This window comes from Papilio polytes, unplaced genomic scaffold, assembly GCF_000836215.1.
Source record: "Papilio polytes unplaced genomic scaffold, Ppol_1.0 DF821845.1, whole genome shotgun sequence".
Classification (NCBI taxonomy): Eukaryota; Metazoa; Arthropoda; class Insecta; order Lepidoptera; family Papilionidae; genus Papilio; species Papilio polytes.
The window spans coordinates 3,046,340-3,059,349 of record NW_013527359.1 but is presented as its reverse complement, the minus strand read 5'-3'; the positions used below and the strand labels follow the sequence as shown (position 1 = coordinate 3,059,349).

Here is a 13,010-nt window from a genome sequence, read left to right as displayed (position 1 = left end):
TCTGATTTTTTATGTTTATATCATTCCAATGAAATAAATTACCGTCTAAATACATTGATTGAAAAAAATCAAAGATAAGTCTATATTATTTTAAGCAGAAATCAATTTAAAATGTATCCAAAACGAGTAACATTCCCAAAAGCCGCGTCCAAAGTAAATTCCATTCCAATAATAACCTTTCAGAAATTTTGATAATGAGTTTCAATTAAAATCTAGCAGTAAAATAGCTTCAGGATTCAATTAACGCATATCGTGTGTCGTTCATCAACCGCAAACAATCGAAACCGATAATTGGAATGTCTAGGCGACAGTTGAAATAAATAAAATGCCCACGCTTTAATAATTTAAAAATAAAAATATTAAAAAACAATGTATCCAGATGCCCAACTCATTTATGTCTCCAGACTCCTGATCGAATCCAAATTATAAAAAGAGGGTATACATAACTTAACTTCTCAGAATACTCTTCTTTTGTACTCAAGGTTGGACAATGGCTTTAATGAGAGAAACCCCATATAACCTTTTCTTCCCCCAGAAGGCAAGGTATGTTTTTAGGAGATCTACCAATACAACAAAAAAAAAGAAATTTATATAACTTAAGGAGATTCGAAGAGGTTATAAACTGACTTCACAATGCTTTTGAATTTCTTCATGTGTAAGTATCATACCCTTCAAGAATATAAAATGCTATGGTAATGAAATTATCATCTTTAATTACGAAATATGTGATTCTAAAACAATATAATTACATATCGCTTTATGTCACAAACAAATTGAGTCATTTTGTTACGTTTGTGTTTGAATAGTCCAAAGATATCTAGTGACAAAAATAAAGCCTTCAAGTGTCAATTTCACCGACAGGATATTATACCCATATCAAAAATAAAATGGTATTGATTCACCAAAATTAAAAGCAAATATGTTGAAACACAAAGCAAAGTTTTTTACTAATATCTTTTTGAAATACCGTTAAAATCTTGACAATTTCGGCCCCTCATTTATACACGCTTTAGTCTAATTAAAACTTTTTGCCGCGAAAAATTGAACAGGCGTACAAGAGTTTTTATTTCAAAAAAATATTGTCTTGATTTTGTTTAAAATCTAATGAAATATGCACTTATAAGACATTAAAAATAGTTAAAAAGATGTATTTTATTCTACTTTCATTTCTGATATCAGAATAACTACGAAAAAATATTTGATTTTATAACCATGTTATTACTTCGTAAGTGGAGTGGAAAGAAGGGTATAGTTTCTACATAATTATACATTAAGGTCATCCTGCCTTCTTTTTGCGTCTTTTTGTTTGAGCGTTATCAAAGGAAAATCCCTCCCTGTAATCTGTGAAGTGGAATAATTCCATCCCAAGCTCTCAAGTTGACATGCATGCCCCTAATTAGAGGTTGAATGGACCTCGCGTGAATTCGACAAGCACTCAACATCTTATGTCTACGTCGTTTGAGCCTATTTAGTTAAGGAGCCTAAAATAAAAACATACTTAACTGTATGCACACTAATGATCCGATTCTTTTAGTTGACATACTCGTGATTCTCATTCCTTATAAGCGTAAATCCATTCTAGATTCAACAGAGATTTTGTTTTTTTAATCCTAATATGTCACAAGCTATTACCGAGCAATTGTCCTTAAAACTAATTAGTGAATTTTTAACGCCGGCATACAGAAACACGCTGTTTATTAATAGTTTCTTAACATAAATAATAATAAAATATAGCCTATGTTACTCACAGATAAATTACCTTTCTGATAGTGAAAGAAGTTTTTGAGTTATTTCAATACATACAAAAATACAAAAATGCAAAAATACAAAAATACAAAAATACAAAAATACAAAAATACAAAAATACAAAAATACAGAAATACAAAAATACAAAAAAAAATGCAAAAATACAAGTATAGAGTATAGTTATAGATTTATATATTACTTCATGATTACTAACCGTGGGTTACAGTGTCATGTTTTTAATAAAAATATGCGCTAAAAGTTTACTAGGAACTCGTACAAATCACACCATAATACATACATATTGGTGAATTGTACATTTTTTTGCAAACAGATTTTACTTTCATGATTTACAGTGCAAGGGGACCATGTTATGGCATTCAATGATTAAAAAGAATCTCGAAGTTTAACGATTTTTTAACAGCCTATAAAAATGTAATAAGATTAAACCATAATTCTTTGTTCATCGTTCTTCGTGAATTATACGTTTAATAATCAATGACCCAAAAACAAAATGGGCATAGACATTAATAAATTTCAACGACGTGATCCACATTTTCCGTAGCAATTAATTCTCTGAGGTATTCATTTTGCACCCCCGTTAATTTAATCAATGGCAATTAAATTAGAATAAAGGGCGATTCCACTGTTTTTGATGGTACGAAAATGATAAACAAAACGATTAAAATCTCGTTTTAACTGTGACAGTAATTTTTATACTTACAGATGTAAAACGTTTTCAAAACTGGACAAAAAATAAAAACAAACAATATTATTATTAAACAAACAGTATTATTTTTTATAAAACACTAGCTATTGCCCATGACTTCGTCCACGCAATATCAAAATAAATAAGTAGCCTATAATATATCCGCCTATGTCAGCTAACCTTCAGTTTAAGTCCGGTCGGAATCGTCCCAGCCGTTTCGGAGATTACGAAAAAATTTTAAATGTCATTTTTCTTAATACATCATCTTCGAAAAAGCTGGAATTTTTGTTTTAATGTTACAAACAGACACTTTAATTTTATTATATGTTTAGATATAGATTTCTTTTAGATATTTTCTATTTGGTGTATCCATTTACAAAGCTAAAACCATTCAATACGTGAACGACCAAAGCTTGCTATAGATTTATTTACTTGTCCCAGTTTCCGTGATCATAACGGAAGAGTTCCAATATAAGGTACCCGCATCTTTACGTGCACACGGCGCGCTCAATAAATCCGCTCCCAGGCCGAATTCCGATAGTCACTTCTTGGGATTTATGAACACAAATTTCTAAAGATAAATTAAAGTTTACATATTTTCTCTATGTATTTTAAAAACGCCAAATTTAGTGCCCTAAATGTCTAAAAAAACATTGTCTTACTTGTATGGTCTTGTATAAATGCGAAAGTTTAGATGGATGGATGTTTATTAGAGTTTATAGCCTAAACTGCTGAACGGATCACGAAGAAATTTGGTATAGAGGTAGAGGCTACTCATATTTGTCTTTTAATTCGGAGTCGCGGGCCAAAACTAGTAAAACATAAATCTTAATTAAGGAAACTGCTTACAATTTATTAGTAAGACTCTCGGTGCCATTTTGATTTTGGGTACCGCATACTGTACATAATTTACCCGACGTTCTAACGGTGAAGGAAAACATCGTGATGCAACCTGCACATATCGGCGAAGAAACTCAAAGATATGTGGGAAGTCGACCAACCCGCATTGGGCCAGCGTGGTTGACTATGGCTTAATCACCCTAATTTAGGGTAGGCTCCGAGCCCCTCGGTGGAGACATATAGTGAGCTGGTGATGATGATAATTATGATACTGTACATGTAGTTTTCAATTAAAATGTAAAATTATATATTTCAGAATGGATAAATCCCATCATCTCTGTTTATAACGAATAAAATATAACGGCTTGTTGTAAAACTTCTTGAGGTCATAAAGAATAACATGATATAAAACGCATCTGGCCCCAATCCTTACTGCCGACCTGACTGCTTCAATAAAACCACGCCAATAAACCCACGGATGCTTTGGTTTTATAATTTTATTTGATTCATCATACATCTGTATAGAACTCTGATTTAATTGAAGGCTTAAACATATGTAGAACATCAACAACACAATAAACACAAACGTTAATACATTTTTAAAAATCATCGAAAGCCGACAATTTCACACCACTTTGACAGTTTTCAACAACACTTATATAGTGCCAAAACCCAAAACTTAACTATCGCATAACTGTTTAGTCTCTTTTGATTCCTGTGTATTATATGAAGGCGCTACTTGATTTTAAATTGTGCAACTAAACAGTTGAATTGGCTCCGAAACAATCGACAATCGCACATCAATTGCGCGATAGTTTAGTCAAAGGAAGCGCTCTTATAGCAATGAATATTATAAAGTGCAGGTTTATTTTAGCATTATTACAAAAAAGGGCTGATGGTTCGTTATTTCATATTAATATAACATAAACACGTACGACAAATACAGTCACACGTTGTACATTCGGACTGAACGTAACCTTCACGTCTTTTATTACGAACAAAAAGTTGTTCAATAAGACTGAACAAAAACATTACCACAGGACAATGTAATTTTTGTTATCACAAGATGCTGCAAAGATTAATTCATTCTTTTTAATTATAAGGCTTTTTATGTAATACGCCACCTCCTCCACGCTCTAGCGTAACATAGTCTGGTAAGAGATTAAAAAGTTTAACTTTACAGTCGCTGTTACTCCTATTATAGCAACAAAACTCTCTATTTCTCAATACTCTATAGTGATCTCTAACTAAAGATAAAATACCTACTAAACCTTAATTACACTTTTTAAATTCATTTTACATATCAAAGAGGAATATTATCGTATCATCTATGAACTGGAATAATCTGTCGTCTAGTTCAATGCGACGTAGAACCGATCTCAATTTTAATGTGAATAGGCAACTATAATACTTCAGTCTTCTTGAGCATTAACCACGTAGCCACAAACAGATTTACATTTTAATTAAGCATATACGTTAATTAAATCAATTTATTTTAAACAGTAAATAATTAATAATACTTCTTACTTTTCAAAATATGTAAAACTGTTTTCTATGAATAGATTAATTTTAAATATAAATGCATATAAATGTTTTCTTAATGTGTACATAAATTAAAAAGTTATATTTACATTTGTAAAGCTTATTGTAAGTTGTTTGTAAGTAGTATTAAAAGACATTATTAATCGATAGAATTATATTAGAACAGAAGAAACTGATTGACTGATTTGTCTACAAATAGCCTAAACTTTCATGTTTAGAAAAAATCTTAACTACGATTTATAATACTGCGAGCATGAAGGAGAGATTTTTCAAACGACATCTTCTAAGGCTTTAAAAAAGAAATACATTTTGAAAGAAGAAATATGTTTCTATAGCAGAATTATCATAAAATTGATAAATAGATAGGTTTACAAAAAAATTGTATTCATTTTAGGCAGAAAAAGGCGCGAGCGAGAGCTTGTATTATATACGTGCTTTATCTATACTTGAATAAAGTTTTCATAGCGTGCGTAAGTAGCGAAGTTTTTGTGTACGCAACTCAAAGTTGGACAGTGCAATGTAACGTTAGCTTAGGGCGGGCTTCATCAGACCGCCTTGCGCCCTCGAGCAGGCTGCACGCGCACAATGTAGGCGAAGCGACGAGATCGCTGAAATGTCGCTAAACTAACGAACACAAGTAAAAATCCTCCCCGATTCAGAGGCTCTAAAGCAATATATAGTGCTTAGAAATAGTTTTAGAAACTTAAAAAAGTTTAACTTAGTAGTAACTTATTTTTCGCTTAGTTTTCGCATGCGTTGCCGTCGCGCCTGCGATGCTGAAGGTAAGTTTTAAATATAACTAAAATTATTATGAATAGTTTATATTAATCTTATGAATATTAATACGAATTACTCAAAAAAATGTTGAATTCGAAATATCAATTCAAAGATTAATTTAAAAAAAATCAGCAGTCAAACTAAAGAAAACTAGGACATTTAGCATCCCGTTTATGGACATTATCTATTTTTAATTATTTGAACATAAATAATAAATATAAGATAAACCGAAGGTGTTATTTTACATTTAAACTACACAAGATAAAGATTGCAAACTTCTTTAAACACTATTTTATCCCTAAGTTTACTTTAGATACATTTATTGTAAAGGTAGTTATTTGAACTACTATTGACATATTTTTAAATTAAAATGAAAAATTTCCTATACACGAAAGTATTGTTTTAATCAAATAGGTTAAAGAAAATAGTTAGAAATAAAAGAAATCGTTGTGGTAGTTAAAAAAATACTTCATTTTAAAACGTTGCTAACATCGACCCTTGGATATTTTTATCATTTGCCTAAAAGTCTAAAACAGCAACTTTAATTAACAACCTTACCCTTTAAGGGTATAAAGCAATCAGAATCTGTCAATTCCTGAAGAGTCTAAACGTCAATCATCAGAGGTTATAATTGTTGGCGCGAACTGCGTGAAGACTACGGATTTTGATCAGGGAAACGACACTTTTTGAATACGACAGCCCTAAGCCTTATCGATGCAATCTGATGTCAATAATTGGTTCATTTGCCCTAATACATTTTTACGAATAAATCGTCTTAACAGAGTAATTACTACTATTGAAAATTTACTACTGTGTTAAACCTTTTTTAACTATGTCAACTAAGTTTGAAAGATTGTGCTAGGTTTTGCTTTACGGCAATTATTATATACTGTATTATATTATATAGATGTCGTATACGAACCCGTAACTACATAATCAGATGTCTTTACCCTGACCAATACATTTTGTTAATTTTCATACAGGTTAGTAAGAGTACGCAAATGCAGTTATACGTATATTTTATTCAATATGCCATAACCACATAGGGTTGCCACATTTGCTACCGAGGATATTAACCTCAACTAGCTATAACACAAATTGCCAACTAGCGGTTGCACTATCAGATAAATGTACAATTTTAGTACAGGTATTCGTCCTTTAAATAAAACCCTTTATTTTATTATAGTTCATCATCATCATAATCATCACCAGCTCGCTATACGTCCCCACCGAGGGGCTCGGATCCTACCCTAAATTAGGGCGACTAGGCCATAGTCAACCACGCTGGCCCAGCGCGGGTTGGTTGACTTCACACATACATATCTTTGAATTTCTTCGCCGATATGTGTAGGTTGCATCACGATGTTTTCCTGCACCGTAATTATTATAGTATTATTATAGTTGAATTAATCTTATATTTGTAGACATCAGTAGTTTACTTAAATAATATCGACACTTATGCTGTGGTTTATAATTGGAATTACAGGATTCGAAGCTTTGATCTAAACATGTTTCGTACCAATCAACCAGCTATTTTACTATCAAATTTTTAAAAGCTTATAAAGTTGTCCAAATCAATATTAAAGTAGTAAAGTATTCATTCGAAAGGTTTCAAGTTCCGAAAAGTGGAACTATCGAAATTTTCTTTTGTATATCAATTTCAGGAAAATTTAATCCTAGTAAAACCTTTATAAAGAATTTTGATTATACGTTGCACAAAAGACACATTTAGCTACATTAAAGTAATGTTTCGTCAGCCATTCTTTAGAAGGTTACATTGTAGACATGCCTCGGCAAATGTAATTACTTCTGCGACACTGACTCACATACACAACGTGCTTGCCTTTAATTACACATTTAAAAATGTCACCACGCGTTCCTCAATTAAATGAGTTTTCATTCCTACAGATGTGTGAAAAGGAATGCAATTTCAACCATTCTTCCTAAAAGACGACGCGACGCACACATTTTGTCTAAACTATCGAGCAACTGTTGTGCGATTGTCGATTGCTTCGCAGCTAATTCAACTGCTTAGGTTCACGACTAAGAAGTATTGTTCACACCTCCATATAAGCTCATAAGAATCAAAGCGAAACCAAACAGTTCGAAGACGGTTTAGTTTCAGGTGTGCGTACACTCTATCATCATCATCATCATCACCAGCCCACTATATGTCCCCACCGAGGGGCTCAGAACCTACCCTAAATATTGGATGACTAGGCCATAGTCAACCACGCTGGCACACTCTATCGGATTATTTAAAATTATTTTTTAATCTGTATACACGTGTTCTTCAAATTTTGCAAATAAATAATAATACATCTGCATAGCTTACAATGTTTTTGTTTTGTACTTTGTTAAGGATTCTTCATAAATTAATATATTAATGTATAAGACTAAACAACGGTGCAATGCTTTAATTGAATATTTTATAAGTAGTTTGTATACAAACGGCACATTATTGCGACAAAAAAACAATTTCATCATAACATTTGTTGCGTTATTTTATTACCCTTTTAATTTGACCTCTGTCAAACTTGTATTTACCGCGCTACTTAACTTACTTGGGATAAAATAATTATGTTATCCTGCATAAATTATAAAGCCAAAATACAACTCTCTTTTGCTTCATTAACAACATAACATTAGACTTTGTTGTTACAAGTTTCCGATTTTAAGGTTAGAATTTGAAAACATTTTAATATCTTGAAAGGCTACAGCTCAATAATAAATTAATAAATGTTATTTTTGTGCCTTTACGAATATGAGAAGTAAGATAACAAAAATAATGATGTGCTTAAAGATGCCAAAACATCGTGCGGTCTTGCGAAAAATTTGCATAGGTCGTAGCTCCATCTAGTGGCGATGTGCTACCTTTGTCGCCAACTTGCCCTCTCGAGAACCTTTCATCCCCTTCAGTTATCGGTTCTATGAGCTATTAAGCTGACGCATAGCCGCTCCTTGTTGACCCTTTTTTATATCCCACTAAACGATGAAACGATCAAACAATACGTTTTTTTTGCATACCGTACCCTTAAGGGATAATGTTTGCATACCCACACATGAAAGAACCATTAGTTTCTTTGCTGCTATAAAATATGACCCTTGGTTTTTCTATCGTTTATACTTGAACCTGTTGTGAATTGCTAAATATAGAAAGAAACTATTCTACATTTTGTTTTCAAATCATATTCGTGATTTGTTGCTGTCTTTTACATCTTCACTTGTAAATAAAAATAGCAAATCCCCAAAAATAACTTTTTGCTGTTAAGATTTCCAAATGATTTTTTTCTTTAAAGTGTACTTCAAAATTTTTTAACCTATATTGGACGAATTAAAAACATAGACAGTGCTTGATTTCATCATTTAATTCCACACTTGTCGAGAGAGAGGCGCTTCGCAATTATTTCCGAGTACCCTCACTTCATTAACAGACATAAACTTAAGCACACTTCGCACATAGACATTCGCACCTTAATGAATGCAGGTTTAATTTATTCCTTCTGCAAGTTCTTCCTAAATTAAAAACCAATATGTAATATATTTACTTCCACGGATCAATTAAAAATTATGAAATCGAAAGGTATTATGGAAACTGAAGTATTAATAAAGCAAAAAGTTATTAAAGAAAAATTAAGCATTGTAATTCCTCACATATACCAAACGAAAACAATCTCAATTAAACACCTTCGTAGACACTCGTACTGTCGTAGACATTCGTAGATATTTGTAGACACGCGATACACGTGACTTCGTTATATAAACAAGGTTGTTTTCCCTTATTTATTTTTAAACAAAATAAGCGTCCTCCAATTGTCATAATCACATATCGCCTACACGCTTTACTTTGTGAGATAACCTATAGGAGACAATTTCGTTGATATTTTTTAACAACACCGACGTACCACGTGTACAAAACGATTACGAGAAAAGATGATATTTTTAGACATTAAATTCAGGAAGTTACGACTTTGTATACAGAGCTTTGGTTTGTTGTTTAGTGTCGATACATTATGTTGTTACATAATCTTTTATTACTGTTTATTACACACAATACAAGCTTTATTACAACAAGATTATAATGTGTTAATATATTTTTTTCCAAATCAAACATTTGGAATAAAATCTCGTCAAATATTAGAACAATTATCAATTGAAATAGAAGGCTATAAGATTCATAATTGTGTTAATATCACAAAAGAGATGCATTAAAGTTATCCCCGCGTCCTAAGTGCCTGTAATTAAATCGTAAATTTATTTGAGTGCTCCCCTTAACAGCAATTACACTATCTACCTAAATCTAAAAAGACCGACAAGATTCAACTAAAATGAATATTAAGTAGCAATTGATATAAATATTTGTATCTGAGTAAAGTATGTTTTCAATTAGTAAAGGTTTCAATACGATATCTTACTATTATTATAAATGCGAAAGTTTAGATGGATGGATGGATGGATGTTTGTTAGCGTTTGTAGCCTAAACGGCTGAACGGATCTCCACGAAATATGGCACAGGTTTAGAGCATAGTCTGGAAGAACACATAGGGTACTTTTTATCCCGGGAATAGTTACGGTTCCTGTGGGATTCATTAATTTAGTTTTTTAATGTTTACTTGATCTTTCTGCAACGGTACAACATATCCTTTTAAAATTTGGCACAGATATAAAACAAAGTCTGGAGTACACATGGAATGAGGTTCATCCTCGAGAAATGTCCGGTTCCAGATGGATAAGTAGCTTTTTGTTATTTATATAGTTCGTATGTTTTCTAATACCACGCGGACGAAGTCGCGGGCAACAGCTCGTAGTTCATATTTTAAATGAAGTTAAGTATATCCCTTTGAAAAACAAGAATAATTTTAATGTTTTATTATTGACATTTTGACTTAGTTTTTATAAGAAATCCACTCAAACTATAATGTAAATATCATCGCAAATAATTTTAAAGAAAACCTTTCAAAGTACACTTTCTGATAGTCTTCCAATTGCACAATAAGATAAAACTGGCTATAAAATCCACTCTCATCGATAGATTCAAACGTAAAATAGAAAAAAAATAAAGTCAGTACAAATAGCCTTCTTAAAAGTCCAAGCCGAGAAACGAGACGGCGAGCACAAATAAGGTTGTCCGATGAGATTTTCCGACGTCTGATTGAGTGAGAGATTGCGTCTAACTGCATTTGTATGAAGATGCCCTCAACTGCGACATTTATAAATATAACCGGCCTCTATCTATATAAAAAACAACTGAGACAAATAGACAGAGCCTAGAGTTTTTTTATAGAGAAAATTCTGTTATTTTATAGTGGAGCACTCGGAAAGTTTTTTTATCTAAATTTATTCTCTACGGTTTTAAATTAGCCGAAGAAAATTTGCATAGATTTTTTTTGTGTATAGTTTTATACAAATAATTAACTGATAACAAATAAAATGATTCCCAAAATAACCTACTATGGATTTGAAAATACATTCTCTACGCGGAAAAAGTCGCAGATGACAGCTAGGTTACACTATAGGCGTCGGTGTAGGATGATATATTTTATTGGCTACTTAGATTTCCACAGTACAGGATTCATGTTTTTATTAGATTCTTTGAGATACATATTATGACCTTGTTGCATTTTAGATGTAATAGCTTCTGAAAATATACAGTATTTTATGCAAAATTCAAAATGTCCTACTGTTAAAAAACAGAGCCCAAATATAGTACTTGTTAGTACATACAGAATACTGAAACTAGCTTTTTTAATTACTTTACGCCTGTGCACAAATTATGTACCATACGACATGGTTTTTATCTTAATGGTGCAAAATTATACACCTAAGGTGCCGCGTAAAATAATAAATGCGATAAAAATGACGGCGATAGTAAAGTTACCCTTAATCGACTGAAATTTGTAAGTGGATTTAGTTTATTTGTTTACTTTCTTTCAAGATATCACACTTATCATACTAATATTATAAATGCGAAAGTTTAAATGGATGGATGTTTGTTAGTTTCTAGCCTTAAACGGCTGAACGGATCGCGATGAAATTTGGCATAGATGTAGAGAATAGTATGGAAGAACACATAGGCTACTCAATTTTATTTTTTTTCATTCCACGCGGAGTGAGTCGCGGGAAAAGCTAGTAGGGAATAAAACGAACAATATTTAAATGTGTGTTTTTGAAACCAATCGTCCGATTTTTACGCTAACTGTAATATCAAAATTCCTGGAATCTTACCTTGGTAGACCTTAGAATTCATATTAAGTAAAAAAATATGCAATGATTTTTTTTCTATGGAATTGTAAGCAATTAATTCATTCGGATCATTTTAGAGTTATGGTTACGACGGCGTGTGTGGTTGTAACTACGTCTAAAAGAGTCCCCGTAGGCCGACGATCGATTGTGTAGTGATGCATTAAAATTTCAAAGCTGGTCGAATGGTCACCTAGTTTATCGATTTAATCATTATTAAAGAAATACCGAACACGCATGACTATATAATTCTTTATGTATTTACACACTAATGTTATAAAGAAAAAAAAAGAATGTCTTTCTAACATTTCATTTTATTTAAAAAAATCCTTTAATTTTCTTAACTACTTATGTCCAAAAACCAATGGCTGAGGTTGAATGAAGCCAAAAGTTCAAAACAAACAAATTTCGTGTTCACCGGCGAAGCGAAGTTAAATTGAGCGTTCGTGAAATATAGATTTTTATTTAATACTGATTTGAGTTGAAAACTTTGCAACGAAATGGATATTTAAAAACCAACTTTGATTGTTTTAGTGGTCGAAAATCTATTGGCATAACTACAAAGTGAATATTTACTTAATAAGTTTAAAATTGTTTACGGTGTACTAGGATTAACAAAGTCAAAACGTTCAATAGTAAAATAAATAAGGTCTTGAACTATAAGTGACAGGACTCTAATAAGAAGACAGGCTCTGTATTCATAAAAAACAAAACGAGAGTTCAATTAAACCTTGCTTTAATTCTTTTGTTTTAGCTTTGTAAGTTTAAGCACATAAACAAATAAAAAAGATAAAATATGTAAACCGTTCTTTATTTAAATTTGCTATTATATTTCATATCAGACAGATAGAGTAATATTGCAATTGTATGCCCAAATGGTAATAGACATTGTAGTCACGAGCTAGACGTATTGTTGTGACGACTTTAGGGTCGATGTCACGCGTGCACCTTTGTTATGAATCTCATATCTTACTAATACGAACTCAAATAATATTTATTCAGAAACAACCTGCCACAAATCTGAAAATTTAAATTAACATTTAAAATTTCGCTAATATTATCCGTTTAAATCAGTATGTGCGTGCTAGTAATCTTGTTAGGAACTACAGTAACATTGTAGAGGAGCTAGCACGAAAATTGACGAGAAAGTATTCGTTTT

At 31.8% G+C, this 13,010-nt stretch overlaps 1 protein-coding gene across 1 annotated transcript in view; it reads left to right on the top strand.

Annotated features, from left to right (window-relative positions):
- Positions 1-5,069: 5,069 nt before the first annotated feature.
- Positions 5,070-13,010, top strand: part of LOC106107898 — a 25,231-nt gene continuing 17,290 nt past the window's right edge. Inside the window, exon 1 of the mRNA XM_013288912.1 lies at positions 5,070-5,616. Within this exon, the coding sequence (XP_013144366.1) occupies positions 5,608-5,616 (9 nt within the window). The 5' untranslated portion in view covers positions 5,070-5,607. The remainder of the gene's footprint in view (positions 5,617-13,010) is intronic.